Source organism: Chinchilla lanigera, unplaced genomic scaffold (assembly GCF_000276665.1).
Source record: "Chinchilla lanigera isolate Chin_1 unplaced genomic scaffold, ChiLan1.0 scaffold00036, whole genome shotgun sequence".
Taxonomy (NCBI): Eukaryota; Metazoa; Chordata; class Mammalia; order Rodentia; family Chinchillidae; genus Chinchilla; species Chinchilla lanigera.
Genome location: NW_004955437.1, coordinates 13,336,778 through 13,358,178, shown reverse-complemented (window position 1 = coordinate 13,358,178; position 21,401 = coordinate 13,336,778). Strand labels below are relative to the sequence as shown.

At 57.9% G+C, this 21,401-nt stretch overlaps 1 protein-coding gene across 2 annotated transcripts in view; it reads left to right on the top strand.

Moving 5' to 3' along the window:
• Zmiz1 (zinc finger, MIZ-type containing 1) overlaps positions 1–20,102 on the top strand; it is a gene marked incomplete in the record, with an annotated part of 196,207 nt that extends 176,105 nt beyond the window's left edge. Inside the window, 14 exon segments of one of the 2 annotated variants that reach the window (XM_005389890.2) lie at positions 845–1,135; positions 3,222–3,404; positions 4,469–4,546; positions 5,086–5,260; positions 5,510–5,651; positions 6,702–6,912; positions 7,811–7,916; positions 8,298–8,458; positions 9,764–9,831; positions 10,090–10,158; positions 10,487–10,731; positions 11,923–12,089; positions 14,790–15,053; positions 16,488–20,102. In XM_005389890.2, the coding sequence (XP_005389947.1) occupies positions 845–1,135; positions 3,222–3,404; positions 4,469–4,546; positions 5,086–5,260; positions 5,510–5,651; positions 6,702–6,912; positions 7,811–7,916; positions 8,298–8,458; positions 9,764–9,831; positions 10,090–10,158; positions 10,487–10,731; positions 11,923–12,089; positions 14,790–15,053; positions 16,488–16,595 (2,268 nt within the window). 2 annotated transcript variants of the gene reach the window in all.
• Positions 20,103–21,401: the final 1,299 nt, after the last annotated feature.

Sequence of the window (21,401 nt, the reverse complement as noted above, 5' to 3'; positions counted from 1 at the left end):
GGCGACCGTGGGAGCACGTGGAGACCGGGAGCGTGGTCGGTGCTTGTGCTCCACGTGGGGCGGTGGCTTGTGCGTCTGCATACAGGGATAAGGGTGGGTATAGCTCAGTGGGTTCTTCCTCACCCAAGAGTGGGCCCCAAATCTCGATAGCCCTGCACCGGGAGTGGTGGCGCACACCTGTAATCCCAGCGTTCAGGAGCCTGAGGCAGGAGGATCACTGCGAGTTAGAGGCCGGTCTGAGCTGTATAGCGTGTTCAGACCCAGCCTGGACTACAGAGTGAGACCCTGGCTCTGCAAAACAAAACAAAATAAAGATGAAATAAAGGCCATTACCCCATCTGTGGGCTCTGCCCAGACCCTTGTGCAGCTCCTGACAGAAAGGTGGGGTGGGGTGTGAGGAGAAGGGGACCCCGTAGCCATGCAGGACAAGGGGTGTGGCGGGGATGGCGCAGGTAGGCAGAAGGGAAACGACTGGGCACGGGGTGTCTTGCTGGCTGGTGACAAGGGCAGGACCAGGGCTCCAGAGAAAGCGGCTTCAGCCTCCATCCTCATCCACCTCCACCTTCAGCGTCCCTCACCCCTTCCTGTCCCCTGCCTGCCACCCCGGAAATGCTGCCTGTGCATTGGAGTGACTGCACCGCGCCCACCCCGTAACACTCCCAACTGCATTTTTCCCATGTGGCCAGCAGAGGGCAGCAGCAAGCCCAAGAGGAGGACGGCCTGGTCCCCCTTGCAGCCACACTGGAAAGTGCCCCCTCCCTCCAGCTGCCCCACCCTTCCCTCCCTGCACTTTCAATGCATGTGGCATTTTATTCTTTTTTTTCTTCTTCTTCTCCCGTTGAAGGTCTGTTCCTCTTTCCAGATGGGTCCCACCCAGGCGTATAACAGCCAATTCATCAACCAGCCCGGGCCGCGGGGGCCGGCTTCCATGGGGGGCAGCATGAACCCCGCCAACATGGCGGCCGGCATGACGCCCTCGGGGATGAGCGGCCCTCCCATGGGCATGAACCAGCCCCGGCCGCCTGGCATCAGCCCCTTTGGCACCCATGGGCAGCGGATGCCCCAGCAGACGTACCCGGGCCCCCGGCCCCAGTCCCTTCCTATCCAGAGCATAAAGAGGCCATATCCGGGAGAGGTGAGTTTGAGAGGCAGGTGTGGGGGGCAGGGCTTGGAGACCCAGACTGTGGACGGCCTGGGGTGACCCCAGGAACACCTGGGTCTGAAGACCAGGCCGAGGGCTGCCCTGGCCCTCCCAGAGTATGAACCGATGCTAACCTGGTGACCTTGAGTGAGAAACTACAGCCAGACAATTTCACACTGACCCTTCCCCAGCTGCCCCACAAGAGTGGAGGCTGAAACCAGGTTTAATGGCAAACACCTGTAACCCCAGTGCTCTTGAATGAAGAGGATCACAGGTTCGAGCCCAGGCTCAGCAACCTAGTGCGACCCTGCCTCAAACTTTGAAAAGGGCTGGGGATGTAGCTCAGTGTGAAGATCCTGGGTTCAATCACACTACTGCAAAAATAAGTAAGTGCATAAATAAATGAAATAAAAAGGAATAGGAGCTGAGACTGGCCTGTGAATAAAGTGCAGGTGTGTCAGGGAGGGGATGGGACAGGCACATGGGCCCTGGGACCCATCCACGTCTGTCATCGTTTTGTAGGGAGCAGCACCACCACTTGGGCTGGCCAGCCAGCTCAGGAAGGATGGGGCAGAAAAGCCCACACCCCTGCCTTGGGAAAGTGGGAATAAAGCAGCAGAGGAAACGGTTCAAAGCAGGACCCACAGGGAGTAAGACCCAGCAGGCTGTAGGGAACTCAGCACGAGGTCCGAGGAGGACACGACTGTCACCTGGCCTCCAGGCGCAATCAGAAAACAAACAGGCAGTGAGTGACTGGTCCATCAGATGCCCAAGAAAAGGACCCACAATCCTGACCCAGCAGACGCCCCTTGGGAAGCCTGCCTGGACTGCTCGCCCGGCCCTCCTCCTACACACTCACCCTTAGGTCACTTCCTCTGTCTGCTCCCAGATTGTGGCCGCCTGCTTAGGCTTGTAGCGAGTGTCCATTCCAAAGAAGGAAGAGCCTTGAATGTCCATTCAGGTCCTACCCAGCACCCCTGGAGCACACTGGGTGGGTGCCAGCTGGTAGGGGTGGGCTGTATCCAGGAAGAGAGACTTGAGTGAAGTTGAAACACCCAGGAGGCTGGGTCAGCCCCTGGCCCTGGCCCTAGTTGGCACCAGTTAAAGGAGGGGCCAGAAAAGGACTGGGGTCACCTCCTAGGTCCCTGGGGAGACCTCAAGCAGCTGCTTCACTTCCAGTGCGTGGCCTCACATAGCTCCCAGGCCCTCTCCCCAGAACCCCAGGGGCCCCGCTACCTACACCGGGGACGTGTCTGTGAGCCCAGCCTTGGAGCCACCAGCCCCAAGGGAGGTGATCTCAGTGGAGGCCAAGGCAGAGTCCTTAGGTCGTCAGCTCTGTACCTGCATCTATGCCCCACCCCCATCTGCCCCAGAGAGCACCCCAAAGGCTGTTTTCACCAAAGGACTCATCCTTGTCACACAGCATGGCTTCCCCCCTAGCTACGTAATGCCTCTTCTGGGCATGGTGCCAGGTGCTCCCTCTCTGGAGTACAGCGGTCACCTGCTGGACCCAGGAGCCTGGAGGACAAGAGAGACAGAGGGTCAGCCGACAGGGAAGAAACCACTGACTTCACGGCACGTGACATCCCCGTGTCTGGGATGCAGGTGCCTCTAAGCATCTGCTGATTTACAGACAGGGAAGGCGGCCGAGGTGGCACTCTTAGTCTTGTCCCTTCGCCAGCCAGTTCTCCAGGCCTCTGCATGGACGGCAGGTTGCCGATGGCCGGGAGCTGAGCACTGGGCCTGTGTTGTGTTCAGTGGGATTCAGAGACAGCGCCACCCAGAGCCAGCCTCAGGATGCAGAGGCGTCCTCTTTCTGGAAGTGCACCCTTTGGCCTGAGTGTCTCTGTCACCCTGGGAAACAGCCCTGGAGCGCTAAGAGGGACACAAAGGAAACTTTAGAACCGAGCCTCCTCCAGGTGGCGCGATTGAGAAGCTCTGAAGGTGTCACCAAGTTCTCAGAACGTCGTGTCCCTGGGTGTTGCAGCAGGAAGGGTCCTGGGCCTCCCTGTGCAGGTGGGGAGGGTGTTTTTGCCTCTGTGACGTGACGACCTTTCCCTTGTCCTTTCTGCCACCACAGCCCAACTATGGAAACCAGCAATATGGACCAAACAGTCAGTTCCCCACCCAGCCAGGCCAGTACCCCACCCCCAACCCCCCGAGGCCACTCACCTCTCCGAACTACCCGGGGCAAAGGATGCCGAGCCAACCCAGCACGGGGCAGTACCCACCCCCCACAGTCAACATGGGGCAGTATTACAAGGTGAGTCCACGCTCGGGGCTGCTGGGCCCCCCAGCCTCCCTGACACGTGCTGAACCTCACCGTGTCATTCTGATCTTCCTGATGGTCCCTGGTGACACTGAGGGCTAGGGAAATATGTCTGGTTTTCCCCTTTGTGCTCAGAGCTAAGTGCCAAGAAGTCAGCTTGGCCATTCTTGGTTCCTATTCTTGTGAGGCTTACAGAAAGGTTTCCCTTCTCTTTACCCAAGATAGCAATAAAGGAAACACGTTGTTAAAGAAAAAGCCTACACCCTCCGAGTCTAAACTCTGTCTCTACATGCAGATGGGCACCAACACAGAACACTGTTACAAGGCTACAATCGTGAATCCATCTTGTTTTGTTTTTCCCCTAACCTGAATTCACACACATGGCCTTTGTTGCTACAGTGGCCCCATCTCTTTCACTTCCGGGGCTGCCCAGTATTCTATGGAGATAACAGTGTTCTGTAGGGTATTTGAATTGTTCCTGATTTTTCACTTTTGAGATAATATTTTGGTAAATATCTTCAGGCATCTAGCCTTTTCTTGCAGGTTTATTTTAAAATCCACTCTTAGGAGTGAAGAAGGAGCCAGGTGTAGTGGCCCATGCTTATAATCCCAGCACTTGGGAGGCTGAGGCAGAAGGATCCCAGCAAATTTGAGACCTGGGTTACATAGTTCAAGGCCAGCCTGAACTACATAGCAAGCCTCTGTATCAAAAAAAAAAAAAAAAAAAAAAAAAGAAAGAAAGAAACAAAAAACACTAAGAGGCATGAAGATGTTTCATTATTTTACATTAACTTGCCAAAGGACCTCACCAGCCTGCATGACCATCTGCCACGTGGCTTTACCAGTTTTGCACCCATGTCAGCACACTAGGTGTTGCCGGTTTCTTTTGCTAAAGTAATAGCTAAGGACAGAGAGGCACAAAGCTGTCCCTGAGGAGTGACCTGCTCAGCCCGCCACGCCCCATCCTAGCCCCGCATCCAGTGGATCTCAGGACCAGGGGGAATCGGGTGCGGGGGCTTCCCATGCCCCTCCCAGCTCCGCCTGTCTTGTTTTAACAGCCAGAGCAGTTTAATGGCCAGAGCAGCACCTTCTCCGGAAGCAGCTACAGCAACTACAGCCAGGGCAGTGTCAACAGGGTATGTCCCTCCCCAATCTGTCGCCAGCAGTCTTGCCCTTGGGCCTCTCTCTTCCTGTCCCACCTCTTTGGGGGGTCCAGAGATGGGGTCTTCCTGTCTGTCCACTCTGGGGCACAGAGAGGCCGCAGCTTGGCAAGGTGGTGAACTGAGGACAAGGGTGAGCAGAGGCCTGAGAGAGAGGAGAGGGGCTCCTGGGAACAGGGACCCAGGCAGGGGCCTGGGGACACAGGTGTGGGGAGCCTGTCTGGCTGATTCCCACTCTCCTGTCCTCCCTTGTGGGTCAGGCGAGCCCTCCATCCCCCTGAGCATCAGTGTCCCCATCTGTCAAATGGGCCTGGAAGTGTGTGTCCATCCAAGCCCGCAGTGTGCACCCGGACAGGGATGGCGATCCTCCCTGGGCCAGCTGGCCTCCCAAGGGGGAGCCGAGGCCTGCAGGAGAGAGCGGTTTCCCCCCGGAGAAGGCGGGGTGCACATTCCTAGCCGTAGCCTCTCCCACCCCTGCGACCTTGTAACCTGTCTGTGGTTTCTCTCTCCTCCAGCCTCCCAGGCCGGTTCCTGTGGCCAATTACCCCCACTCGCCTGTTCCAGGGAACCCCACACCTCCCATGACCCCTGGGAGCAACATCCCCCCCTACCTGTCCCCCAGCCAAGATGTCAAACCACCCTTCCCGCCTGACATCAAGCCAAATATGAGTGCTCTGCCCCCGCCCCCAGGTAAGGGCCCCGGCCCCCCTTCAGCTAGGAGCTGGGGCATGGAAGTTGGGCTCCCTGGGGGAGGGGCAAAAAGGAGCAGGGGGCTGACAGCAGAGAGCCAGTGGCAGAGGAGGAGCGCGTGGTCAGATGGACTTGAAAGGATCCCCTAGTGCGCTTCTGTGGCTCTGGCTCCCACGGCTGTGTCCCCCGAGCACGTGACCCGGGGTATTGCAGCCAGCCATACGAGGCTCACCCGTGCCCTGTCCCCAGCCAACCACAATGACGAGCTGCGGCTCACGTTCCCCGTGCGGGACGGCGTGGTGCTGGAGCCCTTCCGCCTGGAGCACAACCTGGCCGTCAGCAACCACGTGTTCCACCTGCGGCCCACCGTGCACCAGACGCTGATGTGGAGGTGAGCGTGGAGGGGGCCCTGGGGTCACCCGCTGCCCTGGGCTGGGTGTGGCCTTGCATAGGTGGTAGCAGCAGCCTCCTGTCACCTGCCCTGGGGGCGTCCTGTGAACCCACAGGCACAGGGAGGGACCGAGGCCAAGACGGCATGGTCCTAGGACTGGGGGCTACCGTCACTCAACCCAGTCCTGGGTCGCAGGGGACTTCCCGGAGGACGAGGTGCCAGCTCGTCCACAAGGCTGAGGAAGAGGGCATCCCAGGAGAGGTCCTGAGCTGGCAAGAGGGAAAAGCGGTGAAGAATTGGACATCGCTCTTGCAGCCATAGCCACAGTGTAGACAGGAGACTGGCAGGAGCGGTGGGGCTGGGCCAGCAGGCATGGGCAGGACCTAGAGTCGCCTCCTGGGCTGGGCCTGGCTGAGACCTTGGGGCCCGGCCGTACTTTCCCCTTTGACAAACCAGGAAGCTGAGGCTAGCCAGGAAATCACAGGTGTGATTCTCTCGCTGCCGCGTGCAGAGTTGAGGTGGCGGCCTGGGTCTTGGAGGCCACCTGTCGAGTCCTTTGTCCTTGGGCAAGGTTTCTGAGACTGTACCCCATGCCTGAGACTAGAGTCCTCCCAGTTGCCCTGTGAGCACCCTGAGGGCTGGAGTTGCTCTCTGCTATGACCCAGGCATACCTATGCACACTCCGTCACAGACTCACACCCCTGAGCCAGCTGCCGGGGGCTTGCCAGGGACTCAGAACTGGGAAGGTATTCAGGACATGGGATGCTTACGCTGGGTGACTTCCGGCACTGCACAGAGCTAGGCTGGCTCAAGCACCTTAGCATGAGAGGAGAGGCTACTGCCACCAGGGTTTTCTAGCTGCCACAAGGGGTCTATTCTTTTGTCCCTCTGTCTCTCCCTGGGGAGCGGAGTCATCCAAAGGGGAGGTTGCAACCCAAACCAGGACTGGGGTAGGGGTGTTGGGTAGATGAAGCAGAGCAAGGTCCGTGGATGCACAGGTGCAGGGGACTTCCAGCCGAACCGAGCCCTGTCCCGAATGCCCCCCCACAGGTCAGACCTAGAGCTGCAGTTCAAGTGCTACCACCATGAGGACCGGCAGATGAACACCAACTGGCCGGCCTCAGTGCAGGTCAGCGTCAACGCCACGCCGCTCACCATCGAGCGGGGGGACAACAAGACCTCGCACAAGCCTCTGCACCTCAAGCACGTGTGCCAGCCGGGCCGCAACACCATCCAGATCACGGTCACCGCCTGCTGCTGTGTGAGTATGGCGGTCCCCGGGCTGGGACGCATGCAAGGCCACAGGGTCCTTGCCTCGCCTTCCCCAGCCATGTCCTAAGTTGCTGTCCCTTGTCCCTGGGCTGCCAAGTGATCAAAGCTCTGGCCCCGCCCATCCTGGCAACTCCGCCCCCCCAGTAGCCGCCCACGTCTTTCATTGGTGGAGCACTGTGTCCTTCAGTGCTGCGGTCTCCCCTCCCCTCATGTGCCTGTGATTTTTATATTCCACCCACATTTTCCCCCAGACCCACCCGTGCTACACCAACTGTTCTCCCTTTGTCACCCAGACCCGTTGTCTTAGAGGGGTGTGTGCATATGTCCCTACCACCCAGGACTCTGCTCTTGAGACAGTTTGATCTTGTCCCTGGAGATCAGGTGCAGGTGCTGGCACACAGGGCTTCCTTGGGAAACTTGCATGGCAACTCGAGGGAGGACCCAGGGCAAGGGGATGTTCTCCACTGAGGCCACGGTAACCGAAGTCACCAGAGCAGGAGTGTTGTTCAAGGCTGTGTAGCCAGGGTGGTTGGGGTGCAGTCCCGGGAGACTTCCTGGAGGAGGGCTGAAGACGCAGGGGAGGCGCCGTGGTAGGGGAGGACAAGAAGTCTGCTGGGCTCCAGCCCTGGTGCTGCGTCTCCCATAGCCACATCCAGCTGTTTCAGGGTCAAAGTCCACTTGACACCTTGCCGTGCCAGAGTAGTGACCTCAGCCCGGGATCTCCACCTTCTAGGGCTTCCTCTGCCAGCACCTGGAGGACCCTCTCCCAGAGAGGCATCCTCGAGATCTTGGGGACCCCCGGGTCTGGGAGCAACCTAGGCCATGGAGCAGCGGGTGGTACAGGTGGCACAGCGGTTGGGGATAAGCACTGTCGCTGTCTCCCACAGTCGCACCTGTTCGTGCTGCAGCTGGTGCACCGGCCCTCCGTGCGCTCGGTGCTGCAGGGCCTGCTGAAGAAGCGCCTCCTGCCGGCCGAGCACTGCATCACCAAAAGTAAGTGTATGAGTGGGAGCCAGAGGTGACGGCCCCCGGTGCACCGTGCCTGCCCCCCGCCCCAATTCAGCTTCTACCCATTGCTCCTTCCACCCCGAATCCCACCAGGCGGTTGTCCTTCCCATTCCCACAGAGCACAATGGAGAGCAAAAGCCACAGAAGGGGCTTTTTGCTGACCCAGTAAATTAGAGAAGTGCCAGGCTGGGTTTCTGCCAGCTTTGCAGAATCCCCTGTTCTGGCGGAGGCGGGGCCTCTTCTGCGGAGCCGCAAGCAGCTCCATGCTTGAGGGAGGGGAGCCAGGGCTTGCCCAGGAGCATGCGCAGTGCAGACCACCCCGGGACTGCCCCATCCTCCTCACCTGCCTGTGCCCCGCCCCCACAGTCAAGCGGAACTTCAGCAGCGTGGCTGCCTCCTCGGGCAACACAACCCTGAACGGAGAGGATGGTGTGGAGCAGACGGCCATCAAGGTGTCCCTGAAGTGCCCCATCACATTCCGGCGCATCCAGCTGCCTGCTCGAGGCCACGATTGCAAGCATGTCCAGGTGAGGGGTACAGGTCCAGCCACCTGGAGTCTGGCGGGGATGGCAGGGGTAGGACCCGTCTTCTGCCTTCTGGGATGTGGTCAGCAGCTGATGTCACTTCTACTGTCATTTATCTCTGTATCTCAGGGCTGGGGTCCTTATGGTAGCAGATGATAGACACCAGCTGGACATCCCACCCAGCCCCTCCTACAGCGGGGTTCAGGACCAGCGGGCAAGGCCGCCTCTGCCTGGTTTGCTGCTGTGTCTAGGGCTTTGCCCTGATGTGGTGTCCAGGTTGGGCTGTGGAGCGAGTGACTGTCACAGTCCCGGAAGTCTGTGACAGAACTCAGAAGAATGTGCCCATCCCAGGATGGGAGAGATTTTTTGTGTGGGGCTGCTCAGGAAGGTCTCCCAGAAGAAGGGTGCAAGGGAGCCACCCCTGCAGAGGCTGCAGTGTGAGCGTGCAGGGTGGTCCTCCACTGTCACCCCCAACCCCTCCATGGAGAACACTGGCCCTGGGCTTCCCCTGCTCGGAGAGAATGCACCGCGAGTGATGGGCGGTACAGTCCCTTTATTTACCTGACATGGATGGATGAGCCTGACCCGGTTGTCCTTGGGGTCTGGGCTGGGCAAGAGGGTGGCCGGAGTCCACATGGCCAGTGGGCTCAGTGAGAGAGGCTGTCCTGGGATAAAACAGTGAGAGCGGCTGGGCACGGGTCATGTGGGGCCCAGACAGTGCAGGGAGGGACGCTGGGGCTCTGGCTGGCTCCGGTGTGAACAGCGGAGAGGTGGGAGAGCCTTTTGTCTCAGTTACTCTCTCATCTCCAGGACATAGTACCTGACACCCACAGCTTAAAGAGGCAGAGGTTTATTCTGACACACAGTTTTAGAAGTTTCAGTCCGTGTTCAGCAGGGTTAAACACAGAGATGGCACGGCAGAGAGCATGGCACGGGAAAAGCTGCTCGCACCATGGCGGCTAGGAAGCCGACAGCGAGGAGGAGAGAGGAAGGAGCTGGAGAGGGAGACGCTGTAGATACTTCCGGGCTACCCCCACCCCCACCCAGGACCTGGCTCTTCTGAGCAGATCCCACCTCCTCACACAAGTCAGCGATCAGCCCTTGTGATGCAGTCACCCTCCAGAAGCCCTGCCTGGGAGCTCATGGGCTTTGGGGGAACATTTTAGGTCCAAACCACCTTGGCTTCGCCCTCTGCCTGTCTTCTTGCCTGGTTGGGAATCTTCCCAACCAGGGTCCACAAGGTGTGGTGAGGCAGTTTCTGAAAGTCCTGATCTCACCCATCTATCTTTCTGTTTCTGGCCTCTGTAGTGCTTTGACCTGGAGTCGTACTTGCAGCTGAATTGCGAGAGAGGGACCTGGAGGTGTCCTGTGTGCAAGTGAGTGACGCCACTGCTTGGAGCTTTGCCGCCTGGCCTTCCCCTCGGCCTCCACTTTGGCCTCTACCTGCCCTCAAACCAAAACAGAGCTAAAGACCTGGCAGAGGGGCTGAGGTTCCGGAAGCTCTGGGTGACCCCATTGTATGGCTGTCACCAATAGCAGGGCAGGCTCTCCCGGGCATAGGCTGGAGGGTGGGCTGTGCCCCTGCCTCCTTATATCCAAGAGCTAAGCCCTGAATCCCCGCCCCTCTCTTCCAGTAAAACTGCTCTGCTCGAGGGCCTGGAGGTGGATCAGTACATGTGGGGGATCCTGAACGCCATCCAACAGTAAGTGAGGCCCCTGCTGGATTAGAGGGGAAAGGGAAGAATATAGCAGCCCTGACCACTTCCTGGCCAGGCTGCAGACCCTGCCCACACCTCTCGGTGCCTACCGCTGTACCTCCAGGGCTCTGCGTCTGAGGGCAGTGAGTGTTCCAGAAGGGGTAGAACTTAACCAGACAGGATGCGACAGTGCCCAGAGCAGCCTCTGGGCTTTCCCAGCTGCCAGGCTTTGTCCTGGGTATGGTGTGGTGAGACAGGCCAGGGGCCTGGCATGAGCTTCTGTCCCCAAAGCCAGGCACGCCACAACCTCAGCCCTTCCTTGTTCCTTCCCCAGCTCCGAGTTTGAAGAGGTCACCATCGACCCCACATGCAGCTGGCGGCCAGTTCCCATCAAGTCGGACCTGCACATCAAGGACGACCCGGACGGCATCCCCTCCAAGCGGTTCAAGACCATGAGCCCCAGCCAGATGATCATGCCCAACGTCATGGAGATGATCGCGGCCCTGGGCCCCGGCCCATCCCCCTACCCACTCCCACCGCCCCCTGGGGGCACCAACTCCAATGACTACGGCAGCCAAGGTGGGTGATGGAGGGAGACAGAGGCAGCCCCCAGCCCAGCGGGGCACAGGGTGTCTGTGCTGAGCGATCTGGAGGAGGTCACCTATCTTTGTGCAGTAATCTTTTAAGTTTCCCATCAGCAAAGCTGCAGATGAAATACCCTTAAAGAATTTTTTAAATTTTTAAAATACTTTTTTTTAAAAATTTCTTAAAATTAAAATTAATTTTTTTAAGTTAAATTTTTTTAAAGGGCTGAGGGTGTGTGTAGCTCCGTTTGCAAAGGCCTTGGGTTCACTTCCCAGTACTGGGGGGAAGGTGAGGGGAATGGAGAGATAGAGGTGACACACCTCCCAAAAAACAATCCTCAGGTCTCTAGACCTGCGGTGACAGCAGCCCATGCCAGGAGCATCAGAACCTGCTCTGCTTGCTGCGATAGCGACTGCCCCTCCAAGCCCACCTGTGTTTTTCTGTGACATCTGTTATTGTCGCTGTCCCTCCAGCTCTCCCACCCTGCCAGGGCCTGAATCCAGCACCAGGGGTTCCAGCCCTGGCCACCCAGGTTACTGTCTCTGACTCCTTCTAGGACTCCCTGCTGGTCAGACCAAGCTTCACTTCCCATTCTGCTTGCTTCCTCGAAAATCCCCTCCCTGACGCCCAGGGTGGCATCTCCCCACCAAGACCCTGTTTCTATGACCCCCATGCCCCCACTTGATGAGCAGCCCAGTGACATGAGCACACCTCACTGGAGTCCCACGGCATGCCTGGACCTCAGCGTCCAGCACGCTGACCCTGAGTCTTGTCCTTGCCATGTGGTAGAGAGCAGTGGCTGGAGAGGCTGGACAGCGGTCCCCATCCGGGTCATTTTGCCCCTGGTGCCGCTTTCTCTGTGGACTCAGCGGAAGACTGTGGGCCTGAGTCCCTGTTAGGAAGCATGAGCTCAGGGAAAGAGCCCAGCAGCTCCTGTGCAGATGCTGGCTTGGGCCTTGCTCTGTGTCCTTGCGCCCTGAGGGAACTGGTGGTCCCCTCTGCACTCTGCCCCTCCACCTCAGCAGCAGAACATGCACCAGGATCCCCGGGCCCACGGGCTGAGGCTACCACGCACTGCATCCTGCAGAGAGAAAGGACCTGGCTTGGACCTTTGTACCCTGTGTTTCCTGAGGGTGGCCATCTACCCTCTGGGTGACCCTTGTCCCCATCTTGTTCTTTCCCTAGGCAACAACTACCAGGGCCATGGCAACTTTGACTTCCCCCATGGGAACCCCGGCGGGACATCCATGAATGACTTCATGCATGGGCCCCCCCAGCTCTCCCACCCCCCAGACATGCCCAACACCATGGCCGCCCTCGAGAAGCCCCTCAGTCACCCCATGCAGGAAACTGTGAGTACCGCCTCCTCCTCTACTTCCCACTCTCCCTGTCTGCCCCCCAGACTCCACCTGGGGCTTGCTGGGGCAGAGGGCTCCCCCTCAGTACCCTTCTGATATGGAAGCCCTGGTTCCCTCCCGGGCAAAGGGGAAAACCTAAGAATGGAATCCGGGGCTCAGAAGTGAGGAAGAGGTCTGGTGTGGTCCATGGGCCTCCATGAACTTGGCTGTTTTATTTAGGACTTTGGATTCTCCAGAGCTGGAGGGACCTCCAGGCTCCTCCCCACACACACACACGACAGACACACGCACACACGTAGGTACACCACCGCCATGCTACACTGCCGTCCCTCTCCCTCACTCACACGTTTACACTGATGCATAGGCTTCCAGCCATGTAGGACTTTATCCCACCCCAGGGTGGCCCCAGCAGCTGTGGCAGGAGCCAGCCGTCTTTCCAAGTCCCTATTAGCACAAGCTGGACACTTCTTGTTTATCCAGTGTTTTCTGAGCCGTGCCCCATGTTCATTTGTGCCAGGTATGAGCAGGGCAGAGGCCTTGTACTCATAGACACCATTTCTGGAGGGGTGTGGGTGGAGCTAGAACAATTTGAATTTTGGGGAAATTGAGGCCCAAGAGCTAAAGTGGCTTGTTGGAGGCCTCAGTCATGCTGGTCTCTCACCTCTGGGATAGGGGCAGTTGCTGAAGACCAAGCAAGGTAGAGAGAGGGGCCCAGGGCTCTCCAGGGCCTGGCAGTGGGTCAGGGGGCCTGAGTGGGGACGATTATGCCAGCTCTCCCACCTGCCATGTGGCAGGAAAAAAGGGGCCCTGATCTTCCTTCGTGAGGCAGATGTTAATGGCCCTGTGGGGCTCACCTGCTGGGACCGGGGGCTTCTTCCTTGGCCCTGCTCCCTGGGACCTTAGCACTGCACCCCCAGGAAAAGCGTATGTGCATAAACACACGTCGCAAGCTCTGAAGGACCCTAACCCTGGAAGGTGGCAGCGGGAAGGGCCTCCACTTCCACCTCCCAGCCAGGCTTTGTCCTGCCCTCTGTTAGCACTGCTGCCAGGGCTCTCTGTGCAGGGCACCTGGGCCCGTGGGTTGATGCCCCCTACTGTGCCCCATCCTTCCCCTCACTGGAAGGCAGCCAGACCAAGAAGTACAGCCGTGCCTTGGGGGGGGGGCAGTCAGAGTCAAGCACACAGTCAGGAGGGGTCCCCACACACATCTGGACTGGCCGGAATGCTCCGGCCAGGGGCTCAGTGATGACCAGACCCTCCCCGCCCGGAGATATTCCAGCCCATACCGGGGTTGAGGGAACGGCTGTGTCCTAAGGCCAGGGACCATCTGACCTGCGCTGGACACTGCGAGGCATCTGCAGGGTGAGGAAGAGTGTCCACAGCTACGAGCGGGAGCTGGGAGCCGGGTGGCCTTGCCTCCCTCCCCAGCCCCTCCCTGCATCTTCCCCATATAGTCCCCCCACCCCAGCCCCATAGTTGTCTAACGCCCCTGATCATTGAGCACACCTTGCCACCAGTGTCGCTTTAGAGTGGGGCTGTGCACCCGAGAAGGAGCCACCCGGGCTGTGGGCAGAGGCCAACCCACAGAGGGCCTGGGGAGCCGCTTACAGCAGAAATGAGGCGGAGCTGGGGTGAGGGGGCTGCTGGGCTCGAAACTCAGGACAGAGGAACTTGGAAATGTTTTCTGTGCTGCCAGTGGGGCAGGGGTGAGGGGACCAGAAGCCTGGTAGAGGGCAGTTGGGGCTGGGGCCCTGTCTGGCTGCTGAGTGAGTGAGGCCTTGCAGATGTCACCTGCACCCCAGGGAGAGCCTGCTGGGGACAGCAGCAGCCAGACATGGGAGCACAGTCTGATTCCCACCCTCCACAGCCTGCCAGCGGCTGCAAACTTAGTTGGTTTGCTGCCGGGACAGGACACCACCAGGGCGCCCCCTTGTGCCCGTCAGGAGGAAGGACCGCTGTGTGCTGACGTGGCCTGGTCACCCAGTTCCTGCCCTGCCCCCTGACATCAGCCAAGTGCCCTCCTGGGCGACCGGCCAGGGTGCATGGCCTCGGTGCCCAGCTTCACCCCCTGCCCGAGGCCACTTGGGGCACAGTCCCAGTCCCGAGCTGCATGCCTGCCCTGTGCTGTGTGTCTGCGTCTGCTCTATGCCACCCCGGCCCTTGGGGGCCTGCACCGCCCGCCAGCAGCACCCACCGCCTCACCGAGCCCGGAACATGCCCATCGGCTTCTCCATCCTGCCCTCGCTGTTGTTTGTTGTGGGGACAGTGTTGAGATGGGGGACAGAGGACCTCAGAAGCACCCGTCTCTAAGCCCTTGCAGCTCCGAGCCCTGAGCGGCCCGCTCTCCACCTCCCTCTCCAGGGCTTCCTGCTCAGCAGCAGGTTGTGGGAGGACAGATTCTGTTTTTCTGGCAAAAACAAAAAGAAAAGCACCTGGGCGTGTGGCACACGCCTGTCGTCCCAGCCTTGGGAGGCCAAGGCAGGATCTGGCTTACACAGTCAGTTCAAGACCAGTCTCAATACATAGTGAGATCATGTCTCAAGAAAAAACGCAGTAACCACCTGTCAGCTAAAGGGGCGGCTTTGTTTTGGGGCTCGTGATCCCCTCGGTTTGTTGGTTTTCATTTTCTCCAGGCATCTCGTCGCTGTACCTCGTCACCTCACCTCTCTTCTCTCCTGCTCTCTCCTCCTCCAGATGCCCCACGCTGGCAGTTCTGACCAGCCCCATCCCTCCATACAACAAGGTTTGCACGTACCACACCCCAGCAGCCAGTCAGGGCCTCCATTACATCACAGTGGGGCTCCTCCTCCTCCTCCTCCTTCCCAGCCTCCCCGGCAGCCGCCACAGGCCGCTCCCAGCAACCATCCACACAGCGACCTGACCTTTAACCCCTCCTCAGCCTTAGAGGGTCAGGCCGGAGCACAGGGAGCATCCGACATGCCGGAGCCTTCGCTGGATGTAAGTTGGGGTCACACCGTGTGCCTTGGCCTGGGGCCAGGCCTGACACCAGGACCTGCCCGAGAGAAGGGGGGGTGTTGAGGGCACAGCGCCCCGGTGGGAAAGCTGGGTGGGTGGTGGGTGGGCCCCAGCCAACCTCCCCTGGCTCCAGCACCAGGAAGCCCCGTGTGGGGAGTCCCTGAAGGCCCCTACCCTCAGGCCCCTTGGCCACAGTCCCGTTCCCGGCCCTGACCCTTCCACCCAGGCCCTGCAGGGTCCTCCGGGGCTCTGAAGGCAGCCCAGAGGGCCCCTTTCCTCTTTCCCAGCCTCGTCCTCACCCCGCCCCATGTTGAGCTTGCTGTCTCTGTGTCTGCCCCTCTCCGGCCCTAGGCCAGAGTAGCGCTGGGCAAGACAGGGCCCTGCTGTCTTGCCAATCATGTCTGTCTGCAGTGTTTTGTCCACGTGTTGTCCATTCCCTGCTTCCGCTTGCTCCATCGCTCCCCCAAAGCAGCCCCTGTGTGGAGTGACGGGGGGGGGGTGCGGGGGGGGCAGTGAGGTCGGCTTCGGGTCACCACCTGGGTTGGAGCCGCTGAGCCTCGGGAGTCTCCCTCCTATAGGCCTAACTGGTCAGGAAGGTCGGGGACATGGAATGGATGGTTGGGGTTAGGCAGCTGGACAGGGCCAGCTGGGAGGGGACAGGATGCCACTAGGGGCTGGGCTTTGCTGCTCGTGTCCCTCCCCTCCTGGCCCTCCTCTGTCACAGTGCCCGGTAGAAGGTGGCAGCATCGTGCTCACTATGAAGCCATCTTGGTGGGCATCTGTGCTCCCACCAGCCCCTTCCAGGCCAGTGCGAGGATCTTTAGATTCATGAGGTCCCCTCCCTCCGTGGACATAGACTCCAAGTCACAGGAAAGGATAGAGGACAGTGGGCCAGCCACAGGCTCACCTGAAAGTTCTGAGGATGGGTCTATGGGTGGCCACTGAGAGGCTCTCTGGCCTCCCCATACCCTCAGTCCTCACGCTCCCATGGGACACCATGTGGCCTCTGCTAGGTGGCCCACAGCTGCTCATGGCACATCTGAGGGGCCAGGTGTGGTGGTACACACCTGTAATCCCAGCCCTCTGGGAGGTTGAGGCAGGAGGATTGCAAGTTGGGGCCTAGCCTGAGTGATTTAGCCCAAGACTATCTCAAACTTTTAGAAAGCTGAGATATAGCTCAGTGCAAAGGCCCTGGGTCTCAATCTGTAGTACCAAATAAGTAAGTAAATGCAATCCCCTGCCTGGTTCTGCAATAGTGGGCTGAAGGCTCCTCTATTCCGGGCTTGAAGTGAGTGTGGGGCTTGCCCCAAGGTGGGCCTGGGAGACAGCTGGCAGAGAAGGTCACAGGCTGTAGGACCCTTGTCCTCGCACCCCCCAGCAATCCCTCATGAGGACCCCCAACTTCCTCTTTTGCAGCTCCTGCCAGAACTCACCAATCCTGACGAGCTCCTGTCCTACCTGGACCCCCCTGACCTTCCGAGCAATAGCAATGACGACCTCCTGTCTCTCTTTGAGAACAACTGAAGGCCCCCCAGCGGGGTCTCCCCCCTACTCCTGCCCTGTCTTCCCCTCACACTTGTCCCCTGGGAGCCCGCACCTCAGGCCACCCCTTGCCGGGACCACAGGCTGGGGGTGGCTGGGGAAGGCTGTGTGGGGCCACAACCAGTGCCCCCCTGAACGCCCTGGGCCAAGGCTATGGCCAGAGCAGGCCCTGAAGATGACCTGCTGAGGGGGCGCGGCCCGGCGAGAGGCACTCAACCTTTTGGTGCCCCCAAGGTTCTTCCAGTTTCTAAACTGTAGCCCTGCTCCGTGCTTCCTTGCTTGGAGCCCCCTTCCAGTGACTGGAGCCTGAGCGAGGGCTCCCTGAGACCCCCCCGGACCCCAACCTTGGAGGAGCAGTGACAGCTGGCTGCAGTGATACTGGCTGCCCACCACAGAAAAGCACAAACCCCTGGGAAGGCAGAAATCTCTGGGGCCAAGGGCTGAGGTTCTGACCTCCAACCTCGAAGCCGAGAGATGCCCTGTGAACGCTCCCTCAGAAGGCGGAGAGGACAAGGTTCTGTGTCTGAGGGAGGGCCTGCTGTTCCTGCCTGGGGACTGGTGGGAAAGAGGGGACAGGGTCCCTGGAGCCAAGACAGTGCATCAGGGTGATCCATCTTGGGGGACCCAAACCAGGGCCCAGCCTTGAGGCACAGAGAGCGCGTGCGTGCGCGTCCGGCCAGAATGATTGTGCCCTGGGCTGGGGGCCGTGGGGGGATGTCACCAGCCAGTGTCACATAAGAGCCAGCCACTCACAACTTCGCCTCAAGCTGCGGTTGACAGCTCTGGAGGACAGGAACGTCGCACTTGGACGGCAAGCGGACGGTTTCCCTCCGTGTGTAGTTCCCCATCACCCACCCGCCTCTGCGAGACTGTTCCATGGGACATCCACTCCCCTGTGTCCTCTGTCCGCCGGGTGGCTGCGGTGCCGCAGAGAGGCAGGGCCAGCGCAGGACACGAGGCCTCGGGGGCAGAAGGAGCTCCGCACCCCGCATCTCTCTCCGGCCTCCCTATCCACCCATTTGTGTTCACTGCTGCATACGCCAGAATGTCCCTGTGGCCACTTGTGGTGTCCCTGTGGCACCAGCTTCCCCCGCTGAGCTCGCTCCACAAGAGCGGCTCTGGTCTTCCTCCACTGCTTAACTCCACCCGCTTCGGGGCCCCCAGGGTGCTGGTCTGTGTCCCCTGAGCCGCACAGCCTGTGGTGATGCTGGGTTGTCCAGTTACTTGGGTCCCATCTGTAAATTCTTTGCGCCCTTACCTGCTGCTGCCACCCAGGGCGCTCTTCTGCCCTGCCGTCCACTGTCAGTGTCCCTGGTCACCGTCACTCTCCCGTCTCCCTCTGTGGTGGGTGGTCCCCGGCACTCTTCTGTGGATCAGATCAGAAAGGTGGCCTCAGCTGTTGACATGCAGTCACTGTACCAAACGGCACAAGGTTTTCGGAGGGAAAGCTGCCATCCCCCCCGCCGCCGCCCCTTCTCTTCCTTTGTCCCTGTTGTCGTCGTCGTTGAGGTTTTTTCAAACAGTGTGTTGTTCAGTATGCAAATCACTTATTTTAAGAATCGCTTTTGTAAATATCTTTGTGAATATTTTAGTATTGTCTTTGATAATATCCAACATTTTCATGACCTGGTTATAGCCTTTGCTGGTGTTTTTAAAATACCTTGACTCAACAACAAAAACCGAGTCCTTTTTTAAAAAAACAAAAACAAAAAAGCAACCAGGGCTATTTGTACAGGTGAGGGACGAACAGAATGAGTGGCTTCGCTGGAAGTTGGAAGACCAGGCGGCCCACTGTTAAGAACCATCCCCAGGTCAGCTGGCGGGGACATCCCCAGGTAGCTTATGGTTGTCCCTGCCCAGTGCCTGTGGCCTGGCAGGTGGCCATGCTGTTTCTGATATCTGGAATGTTCAGCTGTAGACAAACTGACAGATGCCTTCTTTAGCAGCTCCTGCTTCCTGCCATGAGACTTTGCTCCCAGAAAGACCTGGGGTCCCTGGTGGGTCCTGTCACAGTGCACCCAGATCCTCGTCCCAGGCCTATCCTCAGCTTTCTAGTGCAGAGGTTCTAGCCCCACCCAGCACTCCAGGCTCCAGGCACCTCGCTGCCATCTCTGGGCTGGCACCTGAGCCTGGTTGCCTGGGATCCCTCCCCAGCAATCCTCCACCAGCAAGCTCATTACAGAGCTTTCCTTCCGGCCGGCTCTGCTCCGGTGCCTGCAGCCCTTGCTCTGAGAACCAGGGTGACAGGTGCTCAGCCAGGGTGTAAGGGACAGGCAGCGACCTCAGGGGCTGAATGGTCCCTGGGCAGTAACAGGTGCAGGTCAAGCCAGCAGCGTAGGCAGAAGCAGGCCCGAGCTCTAGAAAGATCCTTCCCTGATGTTTTCAAACGACGACTTGCAGCCATAAGTGACCTCAGCAAAAGCGAGGCCTCAGCAAGCCACCTTCCCATGAGAAGCATCCACCCAACCACGGCACGATTCTGCCGCCACTCCACAAGATGGTCTGGGAGCCAGCAGGCAGGCAGGAAGGGCCCGGAACAGGCAATCACCCCCATCTCCTTGGTTTGAAGCTTTATCATGTTCCCTGTAGCCATTTTATTTTTTAAGAAACTTCGAATACTTTCTCTCTGATGGAAGCCCTAACCCCCAGAGAGCTACAGGTCTGCTCCCAAAGGGCCTTGGGCCTGACCCGTCCAGACAGGGCAGGTAAGCAGCAGCAACTCAAGGGACGTGTACATATGTAAATGAGAAATAGACCTGTCCACAGATGCATTCATTTCTCTCGGAATGTGTATTGTTTTTATTTTACGAAACAAAACAAAACAAAAAAAAATGGCTTGGAACTCCATCTTAACGTGGAAAAACTAGATCCTGTTTGTTAGCGTTTGTGAATTCTCCACCTCCGTCTCACTCATGTAATATACTCTGACCTGTGTGGAAAGGCAGTTCTGTTCTGTTCTGTTTTTATTTTACCTACATGTACTATTTAGCTGCAGTGTACTTAGTCCTGCCACCTGTGTATTTTTAGGGTGCTATGGAAATAATGAAAAGACATGGGGATTTCAGAAGACAATTGTAACCAAATTCATACTTTGTATAATTTTTTATATCATGATCGCAGGTGATTCACACGTACCCACATCCACACCCCCACCAGTGCAGCCTGAAGTGACTCCCGCAGAACGCCATCGTCTCTGTACATCATATGTACAATGCAAAAATCATTTCAGACTTTCAACTGCTCAGAAAACTAATTGTGATTTCTAGTCTTGCAAAGCTGTATGTAGTTAGATGATGTGACAACCTCTAATATTTATCTAATAAATATGTATTCAGATGAAACCTGTATATTAGGTGTTCATGTGGTTATTTTGTATTTAAAGATCAAATTATTTGACTATTGCTAGACATTTCTATACTCTGTTGTAACACTGAGGTATCTCATTTGCCCATGTTAATTTTTTTTTCTAAATAAATTGAGAAAAATGAAGGTTTTGGTGAGTTAGCGATTTTGTGGCTGTGAAGGAGTGGGCTGGGTGTTTTCTGCTTCTGTTTTTAACCCTGTCCTGCCGTTGTGCACACGGAGGAATGGAGTGGTTTGGGGGTTGATTTGGAAGACGCTTGTCCCTGCAAGAGGCCCTGGGCCCTGGGGTAGGTGAGTGCTCAGAGCCCCGTGTCCTCACCTCCTGGAGGAACCCCATCTCCAGTGGGACAAGGGGAGTGGGCTGGACATGGAGCCTGAACAGGTCCAGATCCTTCTGTGGTGCTCAGGACATGGGTGACTAAGGGTAGCTGACGGTGATCTGTCTCTTAACAGTCCCTTGTGGATTAAGGAATAGAAACCTGTGGCTGTGGAGCGGCACTGGGTGCTGTCTGAAGCATCCAGGAACGAAAATGCAGGCCCAGCCAGGTACCCTAGCAAGCGGAGAGCTCACAGCTGCTCTCCCTGTGGCTGTGCCTCCCTCTCCAGCTAGACACTGCTCCACATGGGGTCTCCCACCCAGGCCACAGTTCTCTCCAGCCTGATAGCCCAAGCACCCAGCACAGACTGGACTTCCGGGTCTCTGACTGAAGTTTTGGGGAAGTGACTCCAATCGGCAGCATCTCCCCACTCTCCTTCCGCTTGGTCTGACCACTGGGCAGCGGGAAGAAAACCAACATGACTACCTTGGCAGGGGCTGGGCAGACACCCCATCTATACCCACCAGCATTGCTGTCCAATAGGAGTGGGGAGAGTTGTTTCTAGGTTCTCGGTATCCTGAGCGCAGACTTAAGCAGGATACTCAAAAGGAGTAACTAGAGTGAGGTTTAGTAAAACCAAGAGGTGAAGTAGCATGCTAATAATATCCCCTAGTTACTGCAGGCTGATCAGGCCCACAATCTCCCAAATGAGTATATGGCGAAGGCTAAATAAATGAGACAAATGAAATGATTTCAGGGCTCTGGGAGGTTCCAAACCCTTTCACAGAATTGGAGATTCTGGGGTTTTAGACGAACTTCTCTAGGCAGCCTGTATTTATCTGGTTTTCAGACAAAGGAGGGGAATACTGAAGAAAAGGCAGGAATGTGGGCAGGACTTGGGAATCCCTCTAAGGACTTCTCCAACTAATACATTATGTTAATTTAGCAGAACTATGTCATCTCCAGGAAGGCCTTCATCACAGGAGTGAGATGTCTGCAGCTACAGTCGCCTTTTAGTTCATTGGGGTTGGAGCCAAACATCCTCAGCTGTGGCTTTATCTTGTCCTTTGAGGCTCCTAACTTCACAGGCCAATCAATAAGGCCTCAG